We start from the raw sequence: 22876 nt of genomic DNA, 5'->3' as shown, positions 1-22876 counted from the left end.
TCCCGCATCAATACCAATCTGTGTGTCACCTCTGTTTGGCCGTGCTTTTCAAACTTTAGCACACCATCAGGTTTAACACCTGAGAGCTTGTCCTCTGACTATTCCAGTCTGTTTTCTACAAGATAGCTCTTACTTAGCGAGCTATGACCTGCATTTTTTTCGTTAAAATTTTCCTAAATAAAAGCCATGGTAAAGGTATTGTCTATGCAATTTTGAAATCACTTTTTCTTGCTTGCTTACATGGCTTTTCTGCATGCATGATCTGTTCTCTTTTGATCACGACCCTGATGTGTTTGTTTTTGCTAGGCTTTTCTTTTAACCCCTAGTTTAAAAATACCTTCTTTAAGTTCTAATACGTTTGACTTCTATAGACAATATTTGTGTGGGGCTGGGTGTAGGGTGTGTATATGCCCATAGATTTATTTTGTTTTATTAAACATGTTAGTATAGCTGTAAGAGGGGAGATGTAGGTATAGCAGGTGTGATAACCTGGGACAAAATTCCCCATATTTTTTCAAACCATTATTTCTGTTAAGAGTAAGACTGGTATATAACTTCTCCTAGTTCCTTCTAAAAAAAAAAGTAAGTATGATGCCATTTATCAAAGTGGCAACATACCTCTACAGAATTTTTTTTTCATAATTTATAAGATAACAAAATAGCAGTATATCCAGGGAAAATAGAGGAAGTTCAAACTAAGTTTTATTTTTTAAGTGTAGGAAAAGAGGAATTATAACCCTATGATACGATCAAAACGTTATTTCTTCCCATTTCTTTCTTTTTAAATTCTAGGCATCTAATCGGATTCAGGAATCAAAGAACCAGTGCACTCAGGTGGTGCAGGAAAGAGAGAGCCTTCTAGTGAAAATCAAAGTTCTGGAACAAGACAAGAGCAGGCTGCAGAGGCTGGAGGATGAGCTCACTCGCGCGAAAGCAACGCTGGATGCGGAAAGCAGGGTGAAACAACGCCTCGAGTGTGAGAAACAGCAAATCCAGAATGACCTCAATCAGTGGAAAACCCAGTACTCCCGCAAGGAAGAGACGATTAGGAAGATCGAGTCGGAAAGAGAGAAGAGTGAGAGAGAGAAGAACAGCCTTAGGAGTGAGATCGAAAGACTCCAGGCAGAGATCAAGAGGATTGAGGAGCGGTACAGGCGCAAGTTGGAGGACTCCACCAGGGAGACGCAGTCACAGCTGGAAACAGAGCGCTCCCGACTTCAGAGGGAAATCGACAAACTCAAGCAGCGCCCCTATGGGTCCCATCGGGAGACCCAGACAGAATACGAGTGGACGGTTGACTCCTCAAAGCTGGTGTTCGATGGACTGAGGAAGAAGGTAACGGCCATGCAGCTCTATGAGTGCCAGCTAATTGACAAAACAACCTTGGACAAACTGCTGAAGGGGAAAAAGTCCGTGGAAGAAGTTGCTTCTGAAATCCAGCCTTTCCTTCGGGGTGCAGGGGCTATCGCTGGAGCATCTGCTTCCCCTAAGGAAAAGTACTCTCTGGTAGAGGCCAAAAGAAAGAAATTAATCACCCCGGAATCCACAGTCATGCTCCTGGAAGCCCAGGCAGCTACAGGCGGTATAATTGATCCCCATAGGAATGAGAAGCTGACCGTTGACAACGCGATCGCTCGGGACCTCATTGACTTTGATGACCGTCAACAGATATACACAGCAGAGAAAGCTATCACTGGTTTCGATGATCCGTTTTCAGGCAAGACCGTATCTGTTTCAGAAGCCATCAAGAAAAATCTGATTGATAGAGAAACCGGAATGCGCCTGCTGGAAGCCCAGATTGCTTCAGGGGGTGTGGTGGACCCCGTGAATAGCGTCTTTTTGCCGAAAGACATAGCCTTGGCCCGTGGGCTGATTGACAGGGATTTGTATCGGTCCCTGAATGATCCCCGAGATAGTCAGAAGAACTTTGTGGATCCAGTCACCAAAAAGAAGGTCAGTTACATGCAGCTGAGAGAACGGTGCAGAATCGAACCACACACTGGTCTGCTCCTGTTGTCAGTGCAGAAGAGAAGTATGTCCTTCCAAGGAATCAGACAACAGGTGACCGTCTCTGAGCTGGTGGATTCTGGTATATTGAGACCATCCACTGTAAATGAACTGGAATCAGGTCAGATTTCTTATGATGAGGTTGGCGAAAGAATTAAAGACTTCCTTCAGGGTTCAAGTTGCATAGCGGGCATATACAATGAGACCACGAAACAGAAGCTTGGCATTTATGAGGCCATGAAAATTGGCTTGGTCCGACCTGGTACTGCCCTGGAGTTGCTGGAAGCCCAAGCAGCTACTGGCTTTATAGTGGATCCTGTTAGCAACTTGAGGCTACCGGTGGAAGAAGCCTACAAAAGAGGCCTGGTGGGTATTGAGTTCAAAGAGAAGCTCCTGTCTGCAGAACGAGCTGTCACCGGGTATAATGATCCTGAAACGGGAAACATCATCTCTTTGTTCCAAGCCATGAACAAGGAACTCATTGAAAAGGGCCATGGCATTCGTTTATTGGAAGCACAGATTGCAACCGGGGGGATCATCGACCCGAAGGAGAGCCATCGCCTGCCAGTTGACATGGCGTACAAGAGGGGCTACTTTAATGAGGAGCTCAGTGAGATTCTCTCTGATCCAAGTGACGATACAAAAGGATTCTTTGACCCCAACACAGAAGAAAATCTTACCTATCTTCAGCTAAAAGAAAGATGCATCAAGGATGAAGAAACAGGGCTCTGTCTTCTGCCCCTGAAAGAAAAGAAGAAAGAGGTGCAGACATCACAAAAGAATACCCTCAGGAAGCGCAGAGTGGTCATCGTTGACCCAGAGACCAACAAGGAGATGTCTGTTCAGGAGGCCTACAAGAAGGGCCTTATAGATTATGAAACCTTCAGAGAACTGTGTGAGCAGGAGTGCGAGTGGGAAGAAATAACCATCACTGGATCTGACGGCTCCACCAGGGTGGTCCTGGTAGACAGGAAGACAGGCAGTCAGTATGATATTCAAGAGGCTATTGACAAGGGCCTCATTGATAGGAAGTTCTTTGATCAGTACCGATCTGGCAGCCTCAGCCTCACTCAGTTTGCTGATATGATCTCCTTGAAAAATGGCGTGGGCAACAGCAGCGGCATAGGTGGTGGCATCAGTGACGATGTTTTCAGCAACAGCCGACATGAGTCAGTAAGTAAGATTTCTACCATATCCAGTGTCAGGAACATAACCATCAGGAGCAGCTCTCTGTCTGACCCCCTGGAAGAATCAAGCCCCATTGCAGCCATCTTTGACACAGAAAACCTAGAGAAGATCTCCATTACAGAGGGAATAGAGCGGGGCATTGTCGATAGCATCACTGGTCAGAGGCTTCTGGAAGCTCAGGCTTGCACGGGTGGCATCATCCACCCAACCAGTGGTCAGAAGCTCTCACTTCAGGATGCAGTCTCCCAGGGCCTGATTGACCAAGATATGGCCACCAGGCTGAAGCCCGCTCAGAAAGCCTTCATTGGCTTTGAAGGTGTGAAGGGAAAGAAGAAGATGTCAGCAGCAGAGGCGGTAAAAGAAAAATGGCTCCCCTATGAGGCAGGTCAGCGCTTTCTAGAGTTCCAATACCTCACTGGAGGCCTTGTTGACCCAGAAGTGCATGGGAGGATAAGCACGGAAGAAGCCATCAGGAAAGGATTCATCGACGGCCGAGCAGCTCAGAGGCTGCAAGACACCAGCAGCTATGCCAAAATCCTGACCTGCCCCAAAACCAAATTAAAAATATCCTATAAGGATGCCATGAATCGCTCCATGGTGGAAGATATCACTGGCCTACGCCTTCTGGAGGCCGCCTCTGTTTCTTCCAAGGGCTTGCCTAGCCCTTACAACATGTCTTCTGCCCCAGGCTCCCGATCGGGCTCCCGCTCTGGCTCCCGCTCCGGCTCCCGCTCCGGCTCTCGCTCTGGTTCCCGAAGTGGGTCCCGAAGAGGAAGCTTTGATGCAACAGGGAATTCTTCCTACTCTTACTCCTACTCCTTTAGCAGTAGCTCTATTGGGCACTAGTAATCAGTTAGTTGCTACTTCCTTGGCTTTACTTATGTGAATTTTCACTTTACTAAATACTAACAAAAGAAAACCTAGTGCTTGCAGTATAGTGATAGAGTTTCAATGATTAAGAAGATATAACCTTGGTTGAAATCAAATACTGTTCTGGCTTTTTATCTTCTCAGCTCATCTAACATATCTAATACACTGGATGTAGTGTGTCTGAAATGGTAATCAGTTGTAAGGATAGCACAAATTGAATCTAGAGTTCGTTCCTTCTGTGTTTAGTTTTTTTTGATTGGTTCTTGTACTTCTTTTGGCCTATAATACAGATTTCTGTTCTTGGAGATGAAATTAAGTTGATCATTGATATTCTAGACTTCAGTCTGTTTTTCATCTAAATATTTCCATTTTCTGTATTAGGAGAAAATTACCCATCCCATTCTCCCCAGAATACTCCGCCCCAAACCCAAACATTTTGGAATGAGTCTCCTTTAGTTTTAGATTGTGGATCGTGTAACCTATATACTCTTCAATGCACCTGTTTGGTTCGGCATTAATTTGACTATATGTGCGTGATAGCAGCAATCTTTGCTTTTCTTTGGTCAAAGTTTTCTGTTTATTTTGCTTGTCATTTACTATGTACTTTAAAAAGGTGTCTTTATGAAGTTTGCAATTCTGGCAATAAACTTTTAGACTTTTGAAGTTTCTGTGTTTTGATTTTATATGTTTATACATACGAGGCATTTATCAGCATCTTTCTGTTAATATGTCTAAAACCTTCTGTTTACTAAGTGCCTATTAAGGATGACCATTAAAAAAAAAAAACTATCTTAGTTCTGAATTCTTGTTAGAAGTTGGTCTTTTGTAGTTTTTTTCAACATTCTCAAGTGCCTGTTATGTACCAGGCAGAGCTCTTGGAAAGAAGCCCATGTAAAGAGGCCAGGCCACATGTCAATACCCAGTTCTTGTTTATCCTGGACAGTGAATTCTAAGTAGCATGGGCAAAAGTCACCATAATACCATTAGAAAAAAAATGAAGTGCCTAAGATTCTATTTTGGGTATTCTCAAAATATATGGTGTTTCATTTTGTCCCCTCAGACGTATGAGTTGTCCTTGAATCTATAAAAATGAGTCCTGAAGGGTTTTTGGCTCTCTGTTGAAGGACAATGAGATAAAACCTATTCTTTGTATCAAAGAGAAACTTTTGAAATTCAAACACTTGTTATTAAATCAATATGACCTTACTGAATACCTGTTATGTCTAGTATTAGGCTAGATACTATGAGGATTCAATACATTGATATTCAGTACATACGACTTCCAAGACATTTGCAGTCTGGATGGGGACAGAAGACACCTATAAAGCAATCAGTGGAAGAACTTTCATATATCAGCAATATGTATTAATATAATCAAGTACAGTACAGATTAGAAAATAGGAAAACAAATGAAATGTTAATTGTGAAGAGCAAAAAAGATCATATTTAAGATAATACTTAAATTATTGGGGTTTTTGATACTTCGGATGAAAACAGCATTCCTTCCTTCCTTGTCTCACCTCCTTCTCCTTGCTCCCCTCCCAATCTGGAAGACTTGAAATTAATTTTTTTTTAATTTAAAAAAAAATATTTATTTATTATTGAGAGACCGAGAGAGACAGAACATGAGTAGGGGAGGGGCAGAGAGAGGGGGAGACACAGAATCCAAAGCAGGCTCCAGGCTGTGAGCTGTGAGCACAGAGTCCAATGCAGGGCTTGAACTCACAAACCGCAAGATCATGACCTGAGCTGAAGTTGGGTGCTTAACCGACTGAGCCACCCAGGCACTCTGAAATTAATTTCATTCACTAATAATTGACTTCTGTGTGCTACACATTGTGCCCAAAGCCATGGATCCCCTGGTATTAACACATTGTAATATAAAAGGAAGAGAAAAATAAGTGGTAAATGCTGTGTTGGGTGAAATGAAGAAGGATCTTCATGCTAGAGCTAGGAGACTGTATCAGTCAGCTTGGGCTGCCGTAACAGAATGCCATAGACTATGTGACTTAAATTAATTTTCTCAGTTCTAGAGGCTAGAAGTCCAAGATCAAGGTGTCCTTAGATTGGTTTCTGGTGGGAGCTCTCTTTCTGAATGGTAGGCAGTAAGTAGTGGGGCGGGGGAAGCCCTGGTGTGTCTTCCTTGTCTTAGAAAGACTTGAGTTTTATCACATTAGAGTCTCTTCTTTATGACTTCATTTAACCTTCATTACCTTCTTACAGTCCATAACTCCCAATAAGTCACATTGGAGGTTAGGGCTCCAGGATATGAATGGGGGGTGATGGTGGTGGTGAGGACAACACACAATTCAGCCTATCATAGAGGCCTAATCCAGAACGGGACAGGAGATCTCTCTAGAAAAAATGGTGATTAAACAGATGAATAAGTATCCATGTAAAGCAGTTCTTATGGTTGAAAGAGTATACCTCTAAGCTGTTGCTGAAAGTTGTTATTAAGCTCTGAGACGAGATAGGCTGTGTCCTAGAGACAGGACTTGCTTGGCCTTGGATAAGTTTTGATTTGGCTCATTTATAGTGAGCCTCCACAGAAAAGGGGCGTATATATACAACTTTTCAATGACAGTCATTATTTCACATTCAAAAATAGTTTCACATTTTCTAGGCTAGTTGAGCTAAACATATAAATGCTGATAAAGGTAGGTATGCTGTGGACAAAGTATGAATAAACTGGAATTCATCCCTTCATATCTGCTTGTAGCTCTTGGCCTATTTCCGTATTTTTGGGTACTGCTTATTTATACTCAAAACTTTTTTTGTTGTTGTTGTTGAGAGAATTGTACTATCTGAAATAGCTATTCTGTCCACAGTTTCTCCATCTGATAGAAGTAAGTGCAAAGGGAAGCAAAGATTTGACATTAAGCTTGAAAATAGTATAAAATAATATAAGAGGGATTAGGTTCTGGGAGTTAAAACCATTTGGGGAAATTAAAAGGGTTGATTCCAGGTCTTGGATAGGAAATGTACAAAGTAAGCTTGGGTTAATCAAAGCAAGGAAAAGGAATCAAACCAACCTTTCACTGGTCAAGGTTGGGACAATTTGAGAATCAGTTAAGAATTGTGATGGTAACAGAGTATGTAATAATGAATTAAGTAACCTCAAATCAATAATGATTTTAAAATTCCCTTGATTCCGGGCGCCTGGGTGGCTCAGTTGGTTGGGCTCAGGTCATGATCTCATGGTTGAAGCCCTGTATTGGTTTCCATGCTGACAGCTCAGAGCCTGGAGTCTGCTTGGGATTCTGTGTCTCCTTCTCTCTCTGCCCCTCCCTTGCTCGTGCTCTCTCTCAAAAATAAAAAAAAATTAAAAAATTTTAAAAATCCCTTGATTTCATAGTGAACAAAAAGAAAGTATGGTAAGAATGCCGGCTAACAAATACAGAAGCCATGATAATACTAGAGAATCATCATTTATAACTCCTAACATAATGACAGATTCACTGAAGTATTGTATCAGTTTGTTGGGGAAGAAGAATCATATGGCTTCAAAGTATCATCCCACAGAGGAAAATGTCTTACAGCAGAGTGATACAGCTCTCTACCTTTAGCAAGTGATCAAATTTAGCATTACTAATAGAAGGAGAATTTAAGATGGGTGTCCTCTATGAGATGTAATAAAGAGGCATACACATCTCCTTGCAAAAATTATTCAAAAAAATCTAATCATGGGGGAAAAACCTGATAAATCCAGAAAGAGGAACATTCTATGAGATAACTGGCTGAGGCTCCTGACAAAATTCAATGACTTAATTTAAAAAGGAGGGTGTGGGGTGTGCCTGTGTGGCTCAGTCAGTTAAGCATCTGACTTTGGCTCAGGTCACGACCTCGTGGTTTGTGATTTCAAGCCCCACCTCAGGCTCTGTGCTGACAGCTTAGAGCCTGGAGCCTGCTTCGGATTCTCCCCCTCTCCCCTCCTCTCACTCTCTCAAAAATAAATATATGTTAAAAAATTTTTAAAAAGGAGGGTGGGGAGACATTCCAGGTTAAAAGAGACAAGAGCCGATTATAGTTCATGGGTTGAAAAAACTAATCAAATGGCTGTGAAAGGAATTTTGGAGACAATTGGGGAGATTTGAATATAAACTGAACATTAGATGGTTTTACAAAATTATTATTTATCTGAGGTTTAATCATGTATGGTGGTTATGCAGGACGATATCCTTATTCTTAGGAGATGCATACAGACCTATTTGGGGGTTGAAACAGCTGCACCTGACCCTTAAATAATTCTGCAAAATAAGTTTGTGAGGTTGTGTGTGTGTGGAGAGAGCGAGAGAAAGCAAACGTGGGCAAATGTTAACCAGCTGGAGGACGGCTTTGCAAATTCTCCTTGTACTACTCTTTAAACATTCTGTAGTTATAAACCATTAAAAACAAAAAAGTTCAGTTTTTTATTGAACATGTTGAAAGAGGTTTAGTCAAAAAGACCCAAAGCTCATGCATGCCATCATCAGACTCCTCTGGTTCTTTTATTTGCTCCCACTTTCTTCTTCTTAGGGGGTAGCAGTGGTGGACGGGGCAGCACTTTTGCTGGTGCAGCGCCAGCCGCTGGGGCAGGTACACCAGCCCCTACGTTGAGATGAGGTTCCTGATGGTGACACTGGCCAGAAAGATTCAACATTTAATGAGGGCATCGATCCTATCCTCCGTGACTGCCATCTCATCGTCGTGCAGGATGAGGGCTGAGTAGACGCAGGCGAATTCCGAGACAGAGGCCAAGCTTCGGGCAAGTGTCCAGTGGGAGCTGCCAGGAGCCTGTACTAGTCGCCGGATTAAGTGAAGGCCTCATCCCAACATGGCCTGGCTTCGTCGGAAGGACGGAGAATCTTAGAGGCAACTGAGCAAAGGGCGACATAAACTTTTTTGTTTGTTTTACAATTGTGGGGGCAGGCTGGAATGCAGTTCAGAGAAGCCCCGTCGCAAACGCATCCGGGAGCAATTACACAAGTTGCAACACCGGGAAGAGACCGGGGAACACCTCTCTAAATGACAGCTCTGCTCCTTCCGGGGCCTTTTCCTATAGGCGGTTCCAGTCACGTGGCGGCATGGCCCCGCCTACACCTCCCAGAGGCCCGCGCGCGGGGCCGGCTGTTCTGCCGCTTCTTTCTGGCGGGCCGGGTGCGGCCATGGAGGGCGAGCCGCCTCCTGTGGAGGAGCGGCGGCGGCTGCAGCTGGAGCTTAGCGAGTTCGTGGAGAGCTGCTGCCGGACGCTGGAGGAGGTGACGGCGTCCCTGGGCTGGAGCCTGGATCGGCTGGACCCCGGGGAGGAGGGGGCGGCAGAGGTGAGGGCGGCTTGCGCGCAGGGTCCTTTTGGGGGCTCTCCACCTGCGGTCTTTTCTGGCGGGGGAGGACTCCGCGTGGGAGCCCCCGCCCGTCTGCAGCGCCGTGGTGGGCGCCCGGGACCCGGCCTGGTGCGCCTCGTCGCCGGCGGGCCTCGGGTGGGGCGCGCGGGAGCCGCCGGAACGACGCGCACCCGCCACCTGTGCGGCGCTCCTAGCGCGGAGCTTGGGTTTGAGGAGGTGAAAATGCGGTGGGTGGGGAGGGGTGGCAGGTCTGGGGTTTACCTAGAAAATAGGGGAGTCGGAGTGCTGCTAGCAGACGTGTTGGCCGTTTGCTTTGTCATCTGTCACATGGATGCCGCAGTTGCACCAGATTCGGCGTCGGGAGAGAGCTTGCGAGTTCAGCTGTCTCTGCCTTAAAGTTGTACGCTTCCGCCTGGGACAGCACCGATTCTAGGATTATTAGAGGATGTCACTAAGAGATGGTGACTAGCAACTCTTTTGAACGTTAAAATTGTTTTTAAAAATGTAGGCACGTGTATGAGAGTGAACAGTCCTGATTTTTGGTTATTTTTCATGGGATGGGAGGAACGGAAGCGCTTCACTCGGATAATTCATGATCTCTAATACTCTTTCTGGGTTTATCGAGCTCTAATAATTTCTCCCAGGTTTAAATTACATGACTGACTCCCCAAAGGCAGTTAGAGTATATTTAGTTTACACACAAACAATTCACGTTTCTTAAAGTCCTGGTGGAAATTTTTAAAAGATTTTTTTTTTAAGTTTATATAATTGAGAGAGACAGAGACAGCGCGAGTAGGGGAGGGGCAGAAGGGAGAAAGAAAATCCCAAGCAAGCTCCCCTCTGCCAGTGCAGAGCCCTAAGTGGGGTGAGAACTAACTAAACTGTGAGATCATGACCTGAGCGGAAACCAGTTGGATGCTTAACTGTCTGAGCCACCCAGGTGCCCCTAAAAAGATCTTTGTTGTTTGTTTAGAGGGGTGTTTGAAGCTGTGAATTCCATTGCGTGGATCCTACCATGCCTTTCCTTACCACTGAAATTTCTAATAACACTTAAATAGCACTTTGCTTATGCTATTTATTATATAGGTTAGTTACCTCGTTTAATGCTTCTAATTACCCTATTAGCCACATGTTATAGATGAGAAAACAAAGCCAGAGAGGTGGTAATTTGTTGCCTAGGACACACTGCTAGTAAAGGGCGATTGGGATTTTGAACCCAGGCATTCTGGCTCCCGAGAGTCTGTGTGTTTAATTGCCATGCTGCCTCTCTAAAACTTCTTTGTAAAATTCCAAAATTATGACAATTAGCTGTGAGTGTACATCTAAATTTTACCGAGCCAAGGTCTGCTATTCAAGACAGTGACTGGTTTAAAAATCCTGGTACGTGATAGTCATCATTCCTGGAATAGGTGCAGTCCAGATAGTTAATGAAGCCTCACTTTTCTGCAGGAGTGTTTTAATGCTGAAGTACAGTGAACAGTAGTCACAGGTCCTGTCGCAGAGCTTACTGTCTGGGTGTGGTGACGGGGAGTGCAGAGAAATCAGCCTACATTATCATGTGACTCAGTCTATGACTAGCTGTAGTACAGGTTATTGGAGGCTGTCGTAGGACTGTGGAGGTTTCCTGGATAAGGTGAATTCTCAGCTGATAAAAGTATGCTAAATTAGCTGGGTGAAGCACAGGGGAAGCATCAACAGCAGGGGAAAAGGATGTGACCAGATCAGGAAACGTAAGGTGGTTAAGGATAGGTAAGCATAGGCTATAGAGAAAGAGGGGGATGATGGTGGGAAGGGTCCAGATCTTAAAGGTCCTTGTGTCAGCCATAGTAAAGAATCTGGATTTTTTTTTTTTTTTTTATGAGCTATGGAGGTATTTTAAGTCCTACTATATCATCATATTTGCCATTTAATAAAATAATAATTGCTTACATTTATTGACACTTGCTATGTTCCAGGCTCTGTTTGAATTGTTTTATGTGTATAAACTCGTGTATAACTTATTTAATCTTCACAATAAATCTGTGACAGAAGTCCTGTTTTACCCATTTTTTAGATGAGGAAACTTAGGCAAAGAAAGGTTAAGTACCTGAACCAAGTTCATGTAATCAGTAAGTAGCAGACCTGGAATTCAAAGTAGCTGCATTGTGGAGAGTGGAAGGGACAACAGATCTGGAAGCAGAGCAGTTAGGCAATGGCTGTTGTAATCCAGAAGAGAGATGATGATGTCCTGAAGTGGGGAAGTGGCAGAGAGGATGGATTATGTGGTAGGATTTCAGAGTTATTTAGTGAAAAGGACTAGGTGATTGATTAGATGTGAGTGATGAGGGAGAAGAGACGGTTTTCTACTTGAGGAAGTGGGACCTTTCACTGAAACTGGGAAACCCAAGAGGAATAGGTTTGGGGGTCAGGAGACCATGAATGTAATGAATTTATTTTTGTTATAGTGGATTGTTAGTGTTTTTAGTATAAGGTACTCAGGAGAGAATCCAGGTCTAAAGATTTAGATTTTGGGAGTCCTTAGTATATAGTAGAAATTGAAGCCATGAGATCTTCTAGTAAGTGTATATCAAACGGCACAAAGTCACTGGTTTGACTTATATAAAACATCAGCATTTATAGGGGTACAGGTAGAACAAGGAAGGCATCTTTTTTTTTTTTTTTTTTTTTTTTAATATTTTAATGTTTATTTATTTTTGAGAGAGAGACGGAGGGAGGGAGGGAGACATAGAATCTGAAGCAGGCTCCAGGCTCTGAGCTGTCAGCACAGAGCCCAATGCGGGGCTCAAACCCAAGAACTGAGATCCTGACCTGAGCCGAAGTCGGATGTTTAACCGACTGGAGCCACCCAGGTGCCCCAAGGAAGACGTCTTTAGAGGAGACCAAGTAGAAGGAACCAGAGAGGTAGGACATGAAGACTGTATGAGGATGACAGAAATGAACAGTTGGATTGTAACCTTCTAAGAGTTCACATATTTTAAAGAGTCTGACATGTGCTTTGGCTATAGTAGTAAGATGATTGTTAGTAACCTCCTGACTGGTAGTTTGTCTGTAAACAAATCTTTCAAAGCGTTGGTCTTTGAAGGAGTGGAGAGGGGGCTATAAAGGAGAGAGAGATTGAAGGAGGGAGGTTTTTGTTTTTGTTTTTGTTTTTAATGGGCACATACATCACACAGGGGGTTGGGAAAGAGGCCTCCAGAAGAGATGAATGGGTAGTACCACTTAATCGAGTAATAAACTTTAAACGGTATAATCATTTATTTAAATATTATGTACCCCTTTTTTTGCTTCTGTTTCTTTTTTATAGGATGACGTTGTGATATGCCCCTATGATTCCAATCATCACATGCCTAAATCATCTTTAGCAAAGCACATGGTATCTTGTAGATTGAGGAAACTGGGCTATACCAAGGAAGAAGAGGTACCCTATATTTATTATGTATATATGTCATGTAATTCCTACATTAATAAATTTACAGTATTCGGAAGATATAGTGTGAGGTTTTCTGTCAAAATAATAGTCAGTTGTGGGGTGGAATGGTACTTGCCTAATTTCGCAAACTTTATTAAGAAATATTTAAATGATATCTTTTGTTCATGTCAAATCTTAAAATAGTCAATTATCTGTTACTCAAGAATACTAACTTTTTTTTTTGTTTTTACCATTTAGGATAAAATGTATAATTCTGATTTTTTCTATGAGAATGTGAAGATACCTTCAATTACTTTGAGTAAGTATTAATTTAATTATAATTTAAATTTTTTTTTTTAACGTTTATTTATTTTTGAGACAGAGAGAGACACAGCATGAATGGGGGAGGGGCAGAGAGAGAGGGAGACACAGAATCAGAAGCAGGCTCCAGGCTCTGAGCCATCAGCCCAGAGCCTGACGCGGGGCTCGAACTCGCAGACAGCGAGATTGTGACCTGAGCTGAAGTCGGACGCTTAACCAACTGAGCCACCCAGGTGCCCCAAATTTAATTATAATTTAAAAATATCTTACTATAGGCATTGATATTTCATTTTTGAATTATCAAAAGAATCGACTTTTTAGTAGGCTTGTGATTTAAGAAGGACATTTTGTACCTTGAGAGAATGTAGGATTAATTAATGTACAGTGAAAGTAGTTTGCTTAATCTGAAATTTAGAGATGAGGCTTTTATTAATAGGTCATGGAAAGCTTTGTACAGTAAGACAGATACTTTCTTTCTTGGTTATAACAAAAATCTGGCCACACAACACAGTTTGCAGACTGAGTATGGAAGTGTGTTCCAGGTGTTAACAGCATAGATAGAGGTTAAAATTTCAGGCTGTAGAATCAGAATGCCCTGATTCAACTCCTGGTTTTGTCACTAATAGATTTGTGACTTTCAGAAAGGTAATTTAACATTTTTGTTGCCTAAATTTCTTCATAAAATGGGGGATGTGATAATAGCACCTTTGTGAGGATTAAATGATATATATGTAAAATGCTTAGAAGCGTGCTTGACGCTTAGCTAGAGTCAAGAAATGGTAGCTATTATTGGTTGCTAACATTTGCAACACCTACTGCAGTATGCCTGATGGTAATGTTTTCTGAAGCGCTTGAAGTCTTGTTACTTACTGGATTCTGGCTAGATCTGAAAGAATTGTGCGTTCAGATTACGTGGGGAGTGATGTGGGTGTTTTGTTCTTAAGATTCTGGAAGATTTGTCAATGTGCCCAAAGAGCTTGGATTAGAAACCAATTAGTTAATTTAGTTGTGGACACTGATGATTCATTCTGTGTTTATGGGTGCTTTTTTGACAGATAAGGACTCACAATTCCAGATAATTAAACAAGCTAGAACTGCAGTTGGAAAAGAGGGTGACTGTTATAATCAAAGTAAGTAGCATCTTAGTTTGAGCTAATTAATGATTCAAACTATTTTTTAAGGACATGTTACTAATTTTTAAGAAAAATCTTGTGCAAACAGTTACATGGGAAAAATTAAGTTTTACATTTAACATTAGGCCAATGTGTTTGGTGTCAGCTTCATTTGTTAGATATTTTCTGCTCAAATATAGCAGAATCTCACTGGGTTGCTGTCTTAGCTAGGGTTTCATGCCTTGGAATCACCTAATAGGTGAGATTATCTTGTAGATCATTTTTATTCTAGTTATTTGGTAACTAAATCCCATTGAGATTGTCTAACCCTGAGATTTCTTTCCTTTCTTGAGAATTAGCCCATTGTTAAATGTAAGGATATTGAAACACAATGTAAAAGGAAAGGCTTAGGCTGAAAGAGAATTTGAGAATAAAGCCCAAACACAAGGTTTTCCATACAGGTTCAGAAAGTTTGTGGACCCCTTCATGCCCAGTCCCTTCTTCCAGGGACTTAATTTAGCAGAGACTAAGTTAGAATTTTTAAGTATGAGCTTTTAGGAAATGAAAAGAAAACGAAATCCATCCAAAACATAGAAGTAAATGAGTAGATAGAGTTAATAGATTTCTGAACCTAGATATAACATGTAGCCAAAGCATTACTGGCTCCTTATTATAAGGGTTTCTGAGTTGTCTTTGAACCTTCTAAAGATAGATTTCTCTGGGCATCTTACCTTTTTTTTCCCTCCCCTCATTTTTCTTTCTAGCTCAATTATATTCATTAGCCCGTAGTTAGGATTTGTTTCTCCCTTGCTGAAGTTCAGTGTTTACCCTTTGTTCTAAGCCAATATCTGGACTTGATTTTTTCTTAAGCTGCACTGTGGCTTCAGGAGGAGGAACTCTCTTACCGGTGGTGTATATTACATTGGTTCCATGCAACAGCCAGAAGCACATTTCTTGTATTTCCTGTTTTAAAGCTCCCATTTTTATGTACATTTTGCCAAATTCTAGGGTTTTTTTTCTTTGAGGGAGACATTTGACTCTTACTTGAAGAGATTACTGAGCTCTGATCAGTCAAGCCTTTTTTTGGCCCTTATTATTGATTCTGTCTCTTACCCCCAGTTTAGTTAACAAACCAATAAAAATGTAGAGGATTTTGCTATTGTCTTTTTGGAGGGGTTAATAGTTAAAGGCCTTTTTGACTAACTAGTCAGATAGATTTGCTGAATTTATTTTAGAGTTGAAAGAGAACTGGAAAATCATCTAATCTGGCATCTGATTTACAGATAAGGAAACAAACCCTATCTGAGAGTAATGATAAGGTTCTGGTGTGTTTGTTCTGAAGGCTCTCAATATTTTATTTTTTTTTAAAGAGATTCTTTTTTAAAGCTGTTTTATGTATTTTGTTTCTCTTTCATAACTAACTTGAGATAATCTGGACAAATATTTTCCCCTCCATATCAGGTGAAGAAATTAGAGACACACAGAAATGGGTTAACACTCCTTCGTTAGATAATAGCAAGTCTTGGTAATAGCAAAGCTGGATTGAGGGCCAAGTTCTGAATTTTGGTACACACTCTGAGTTACTCTGTTTTCTGTTAGAAAATTTCATTTAGTGAAATTTATGGACTAAGATTCTAGCTGTTGCTCAAATATATTCATTATTTATTGTGTCTATTATAAGTAAGTACAAGGAAATCACAGACTTCAAATCTGTACCTACTCACTGCTATTAGTAATGTTCATTGTTTGTTCTAGTTTGTAAGCCTATTTTAAGGAAAGAAACTAGTTGCTTGGCCTGGTACAAATGACAGTTTTCCTGAGGTTTGTTTCCTTTTCTGTAGTATAAAACTATCTTACAATGTTGTTTAAAACAATGGAGATAATGAATGCTAAACTAGCACTAGCTCTAATATATGGTAATTTCTATTGTCTAAGCAATTTAATTTCTAAGCACATTAATGTATAGAAAGCCATATTAAGATAATGAAATGGGTGAGAATTTTATATATGTGGGTAATTTAATGTTCTCAAGTTTTTTAATTTATATTAACTAAGTAATAAGGTGGATTAGACATTGAATTTAGTTCTGTACAGAAGCAAAGAATTACTTTGAATAGTTCTTTCAGTAGAAAAGTTAAGAGGAACTTTTATTTTGTTTTCACAGTCCATTAAATTAAACTGTTAAGAATTTTTTCTTAAATGATCTGTAACCCTCTTTTTAAAACTTTTTTTCATCTTGTGTAGAGCTCTGCAGTTTCTCAATAGACATTATTTTTGTGACCCACTTATGTCTTAGACATTTTTAAATCTTACAGCCTAGAACAAGAATCTTTTTTAATATGTTACTGATTTATTTACTTTGAAGGAAGAATGACTAACATAAGCAAATTTACATTTTCCCATTTAATTAATATTTTGTGTGTCTTGTACTAAGTTGTAAGTTTTTGATAAGTTATATTTATGTTTCCATTTTGTCAGTCATACCAGGTCTCCACTCAGTGTACAGAATTCTCAATTCATGAACTTGTGAAAGCTTGATGCAACCATGAGATGTACTTACCTATTATCAACCATGAGGTGTTAATTTTATAACCAAGATGCTAATTTTAATCATAAACAATCATTTTACATTTAGTGGCGTATCTTTTTCTTTCAGTATTATTTGCTGTATATCAATTTCATGACTATATTTGAATCATGGCCATGATTTGAAGATCAGTGTATTATACTAAACCCTAGAGAGACCCTAGTAGATTGGTTCTAGGCCTAATCTGTTCTTACCACTTGTGTGACTTGGGCAGGTCATTTTACCTCTATGGGCCTTAATTTCTTTATCTCTGATGTTGGAAATTGACTCTGTATGTATTCTTCCTAAAATTCTGAATTTGTATCTTTGAGCCAGTACCTTCTATTAATGTTTAATATTATATATGTCATACGTTTAAGATGCTCTGTGATGGCAAAAGTGACTAAAAAGAAAGAATTAGAGTTACTAAAAAGGTAGATTAGAGTTTCAGTTTGGGTGAAGAAAAACTTCTGGAGACAGAAGTTATGGTTGCAAAACAGTGTAATATACTTAATGCCTCTGAGCTGTACACTTAAAAATGGTTAGATGGTAAATTTTATGTTATATATATTTTGCTACAGCTTTTAAAAGGCTACTACAAAAAAAAGTAGAGGATCATGGAATTTAATGATTACAGCACGTCTAGGTGTATTTCTAAATCCTGTAGAAGCTTGTGTTTGAAAAGTTACATTTTATGGAAATGTAAGCTTATTTGTGTTTATCCTTTTTTTTTTTTTTTTTTTTGTCAGAAATATCTATGTTCTGAATGATTTGAATGCAGTTTGTTGTTTAACTTTTCCTGTACTTTTTCTTTTTCAGTAATTGGGGTGAGTATAAAGAGGAATTAGGAACCTGAATGTACTCCTTATTTAAAGATATGCAGTATCCTTTTTGCAAATGATATCCTTTTAAAAGTATCACTCAAATTTCTAAACTTGATCTTACCACTGTCACAGTATTAGAGTCTTTGGAATTTTCGTTGAATTTCAAGGAATTTAAGTATCCATCATCACCATACAGAAATTTAAGATGAATGAAGACAACTCAGAATAATTTAAGGAGGAAATTATATTTCTTTGTCTAAAAATAATAGGCAAAGGTTTATGTGGATCTTGTTTGTAATATATCAGTGTTTTCTAATCTTTGTATTTTTCTCCCAGATTTTTATAAAAGCCTATATTCAAAGGAATTAGGCTTATCAAAGCTAATTCATTTTTATGGTACAAAATTAAATGTTTTCACATCTGCCTTCATAAAAAAGCTTTTCATAGTGTCTACCACAATTATAGTAAAATTGATTGACTTGAAAGGAAACCCTTCAATACTAATTCAAAACCCTTCGACTAATACAAATGACCCTGTATTGTTATCCGTATCTGTTCATGGACTCATATTCAGTGTAGCCCTCCTCCTAATGTAGACAAATGTAAAGTCATCTCTTTTTTTGTGTTGTAGTGCTTAGTTGGTAGTTTGCTCTTACTTGAATTTTTCTTTTGCCTCTTTATCTGGGAAGTTAAGGCTAGACTTTATCAAATAAAAGTATCTGGGAAGAGCTACTGATCTTACTTGTTCTGTGAACCAAAGTTATTACTTTAGGGTAGTAGCTCCTATTTATTGTTTGCATTAGTAAATAATGAAGGCTAGAAAGAATTGTGTTAAAACAATTGCTTTATTTACAGTTACCATAAATTTTTATTTCTTTGAGAAAATTTGAATCTCAAAACAAAAATTTTCTTCAATGTTTAATACATCATATCAAGGTATTGTATTTACTTTCTTTCATTAATGAGCAGATTTTAGAAAGTTCTGTGACTGTTGGGGGGGGCAGTGCTCTTAACTCTTTTAAATTAATTTGGTTGTGTCAATATGCTTCCTCTTCCGAAAATTAAAACAAATTTAGTCTCAGTTTTATCTGTCTTTCTCTGGTCTGAGGAAGTTTGGGATTTCTGCTACCTAATTAATTGTGTTTTGGTCCCTGGCTCTAAGTCATTGCACAAGTGGGGTATATTTTGAATACGGAGCATCTAACTTGATGTCTCATATAAAAAAGACATTTTTTACACATTTTTCATATTTCTATAATATATTTTCAGAGGGACTACAGCGTGTATTACCTATTAAAAGCATTTTTTCCCCAGCTCTTACGGGAAAAAGCATATAAACAGAAAGGAAGTTACTATTTTTATCATATGGGTAGCCTTTTAAAAATTGTTACCCAGAAGGTTTCCTTATGAGCAAATTATCTCATGGTTATTATTGCTTGCCTTCATGGGATGTGTCTTAATGTTGTTGGAGAGAATAGCAAACATCCACAGTACATGCTTTCTGTGGGTATGGCTTTGAGGATAAAGTCACTGTTTATTATTTATCACACAGACGGATATTTTTCGTATTTTAGGGATTACTGTGAAAACAATTGTGTTAATGTTGCATTATTACAGCGCATGTTTAAAGATAAGGAGTAAATTTTAAGTCCACAGTGCTTCATGTATTGTTTATTCTTGTGGTTTTATTTTTACTAGGGATTTATTCTTCATTACCTGTTGAAGTTCCTCTGAATCACAAACGGTTTGTTTGTGATCTAACACAAGCTGATCGTCTTGCCCTCTATGATTTTGTAATGGAGGAGACGAAGAAAAAGCGCTCGGATTCTCAAATTATTGAAAATGACAGTGATCTCTTTGTAGACTTGGCTGCCAAAGTCAATCAAGGTTTGAGATGAATATAATAGTTTTATATTTCTTAATTGTCATTTCGCTCTTTGAGTGTTACAAAGATTTAGTTGTTAGGCCATTTTGAGTTGAAAGAGGATGGTTTTGCATTATCCGATACTCACATATATGTTAAGATATTTACTCAGGGCATGAAATTTTGCTCTCTGTCCTTTGCATTAAGCATATTCTCCTTCTATAAGAATGTCACTTATAGCTGTGCTGGTCTTTTAATCTTTGTACCTTAACAATCTTAGGTTCAACTAATGGAGAAAAGGAATGATATAAAACTTAGTCTATTTGTATAATATGGAGTTTTTAGGATGTTTTTGTATGCATGGAAACATGTTGAAATATTGGATGATTGCGGTCTTTCTTCCTGCTAATTAGTAAGAATTTAAAAGCTTCCAAGGATATAATAATTTTGTTTTATTCTTTTATTAGATAATAGTCGAAAAAGTCCAAAGTCTTACCTTGAAATCCTAGCAGAAGTGAGAGATTATAAAAGAAGACGCCAGTCCTATAGAGCTAAGAATGTTCACATAACCAAGAAATCATATACTGAGGTAAGCTTTACATAATCTCTTAGAGCTTTGTTGAGAACAGAATGTCCCTTCGATAGTTTTCTATCTGTTCTATGGATTTCCACAGTTCATAGAGGTTTTTTGAAAGAAAATAGCTTCAAGGTGGCCACCTTGAAATACAAATACCTGATTTGTATTTGCTCCATTACTTTCAGATCCACTGTACCAGGCAAATAAGGCCTTTTCAAGGTACAAAAATCTTTTGTAAAGAGGCTGTACAATCTTAAAAAATACCTACTTTTGAGAAAGCATTGTATCATGATAAGAGCATAGATTTTGGCCTTAGACCTGGGTTTGAGTGTTGATTGTACTCTTTATCATTCGCTATTTGACTTGCACAAATTCTTTGAGCTTTTTAAGTTGCAACTTTTTTCATTGTATACATTTTATGTAGATTTTGTGGGGGTGTTATAAGAATTGATTGAGATAATGCATGTGGACACAGAAGTTGGTTAATAAACAGCTGTTGTCTTTTCCTTACAGAAATTTTAGCATGCTTTTATGTACTCTTCTAAATGTTTGGGCTTAAGATATGTCTGGTATAAATTATTTATGTATTAATCTCTTGATGTATATCCAAAGTTGTTTTCAGATGTCCTTTAGTGGATAGTCAGAGTTGATGAATTTTTTGGTACATGAATTACCTTGCTCAGACTCTACAAATAATCTCCTTATTGAATCTCTAAATTCTTCCCACATTATTTCTTACTTCTCTCTATGATTTCTAAGACCTTCCATAATCTGACCTTATTTTACCAAGCATTTTCTTTTGCTTTAGTCAAGCATGTCTCTTAAACTGTATCTGATTACACACATTTATTCTTATCTACATGTCCAAATAACATGTTTTCTCACCTGAAATGCTCTTTATTGTTGTTTTAAATCTTGATATAAATTTTAAGGCCCATTGTTTTCCATGAGGTGCTAGTTGACTCAGTCATTTGTTGATTTATTGTTTTAATGCTCTCTGTACCACATAGCTTAGCATTTAATCTTATGCTGTTCTTTGTATAATTAAAGTATATGTTTCAGTCTTATCTCTTCCAGTAGAGGTCTGGGACCTCGTCATATTACCTAAGTATTCGTACAGTCCCCTCAAATACTTGGTAGTTCGTCAGTTGTTTCTTCTCTGGTCTCAGTACCTTGTAACCAAGTGTAAGTGTTGCTGCTAGTGTTCTTCACAATTTTATGGTTAACCTTTTTTTTTTTGTTTAAAGTTTATTTATATAAGTAATCTCTGTACCCAACATGGCCCTCAAACTTACGACCCAGAGACCAAGAGCGAGCCACACGCTTTTGGGACTAAGCTAGATAGGCGCCCCTGTGGTTAACTTTTTATTATGGAAATATTCAAGCATATGCTAAAGTGGGTGGAATAGTCTAATGAACTCTTTTGTCCCTGTCACTCAGCTTCAACAATTATCAACATTATGGCCTTGTCATTTTCTTTATATCCTCACTTGCTACCTCCTTCCTCCACATTGGTAATTTTGGAAGCAGATCCCAAATACCTTTCATCTGTAAAAACTTCAGTGTTCACAAATCTTTCAGTGATTTATCATATTCCTGGTCATGAATTTTCCAACATTTTATCTATTTCTGGCTTCATTCATGTCCTCTATAATTTTTGTTTGGACTAAACCTGAACTTTGTCAAATTTCAGAAAAAAGTTACCTACTGTAGTTACTGTGCATAACACACTGCTGTTGGGTAGGTAAAGATAAATGGCAACAGACACCACCCTTAAGGAGCTTAGAATAGTTTATACAAGTGGAACAGAGCTTTCAAAATACAGCTTGCATTCAGTATTAAAATAAAGTGAGATCAAAGTATATGGGAGAAAAGAGCAATTATTTTTAAAAGATAAGATTGGTATGGGCTTCATAGAGAAGATAGCATTTGAAGGAAAGGGAGAAGCAGGAAGGATAAAGAATGTCTGTTCATCAGCTCTTTCCTATGGCGAATCTAGGCAAGGTTAGGTCTGTGGAAACTGTGTCCAGTAATACTTGGGCTTCACGGAGTTCATGTAGAGCTAGTCAGGGAGTCATGGAAGGCTACTCGGGAAGTGCTGGAGCTAGAATTGGAATTCAGGTGTCTATGACTCATGTCACTCTCTGGATTGTACTTGGACACATCTAAGATTTTCTCAGGAGAATATGGTGGAGGAGGGGAAGTGGTGGATGAGGATATTCCAGGTGGAAGGGTTAGTGTTCCTAAAAATAAATAGAAGTATAGTTTTTGAGATACCCATTAGTAGTCCAAGATGGCTAGCATTTAGGGTTTCTGAACCTCCAGTAGGAGATAAGGCTGGTTTCTGCTATGTGATGTAGTAAAATCATGAAAGGCTTCAAAGGCTCTATTAAGGAATTTGGACACTGTTCCATTTTACTTTGGGAGCCATTGAAAGTTTCCTTGAAGTAGGGAGAAACTCAGTCAGAACTGAACTTTTTAGTGTTTGTCTTTGAGATTGCCCCTTGTCCCCTGTACCTTCTTAAAACATTTTCTAATTAGGCATGAGGGAAATGTAACCTTCTATTTTAGTTTCATCTGTGCTTCTCAGTTCACTAGCCCTGTGCTTGATGGCATGGATAAATAGGAAAGAAAGAAACTTCCAAATGGTTCTTACAGGTAAGGGGTTTATATTAATCTTATAGGAAAGTATCTGTGAAGTGACTATAATGTTTCATATTTTGTCTCTCATCTTAATTACAAGATTTTTAAAAAGCTTTATTTGTAAATAATCTCAAACATACAAATAAGTTGCAAAACTAAAAATAGTACAAAGAA

The 22876-nt window shown here is 39.1% G+C and overlaps 2 protein-coding genes across 6 annotated transcripts in view; both read left to right on the top strand.

Moving 5' to 3' along the window:
* Window positions 1-4728, top strand: part of DSP (desmoplakin) — a 48033-nt gene extending 43305 nt beyond the window's left edge. For both annotated transcript variants that reach the window (XM_053904919.1, XM_053904920.1), the window contains exon 24: window positions 793-4728. In XM_053904919.1, coding sequence (XP_053760894.1) covers window positions 793-4041 — 3249 coding nt within the window. In that variant the 3' untranslated portion in view covers window positions 4042-4728. The remainder of the gene's footprint in view (window positions 1-792) is intronic.
* A 4418-nt stretch (window positions 4729-9146) lies between these two features.
* The window catches only part of SNRNP48 (small nuclear ribonucleoprotein U11/U12 subunit 48), a 32141-nt gene continuing 18411 nt past the window's right edge, over window positions 9147-22876 (top strand). For 3 of the 4 annotated variants that reach the window (XM_019419795.2, XM_053904918.1, XM_019419796.2), the window contains exons 1-6: window positions 9148-9365; window positions 12691-12804; window positions 13054-13114; window positions 14172-14246; window positions 19317-19505; window positions 19950-20071. In XM_019419795.2, coding sequence (XP_019275340.1) covers window positions 9210-9365; window positions 12691-12804; window positions 13054-13114; window positions 14172-14246; window positions 19317-19505; window positions 19950-20071 — 717 coding nt within the window. In that variant the 5' untranslated portion in view covers window positions 9148-9209. Of the gene's footprint in view, window positions 9366-12690; window positions 12805-13053; window positions 13115-14171; window positions 14247-19316; window positions 19506-19949; window positions 20072-22876 lie in introns of all 4 variants that reach the window. The other variant, XM_019419798.2, reaches the window with a different exon arrangement.

Source organism: Panthera pardus, unplaced genomic scaffold, assembly GCF_024362965.1.
Source record: "Panthera pardus isolate Hobbes unplaced genomic scaffold, ASM2436296v1 HiC_scaffold_17, whole genome shotgun sequence".
Taxonomy (NCBI): domain Eukaryota; kingdom Metazoa; phylum Chordata; class Mammalia; order Carnivora; family Felidae; genus Panthera; species Panthera pardus.
This window is presented reverse-complemented; position numbering and strand designations above follow the sequence as displayed.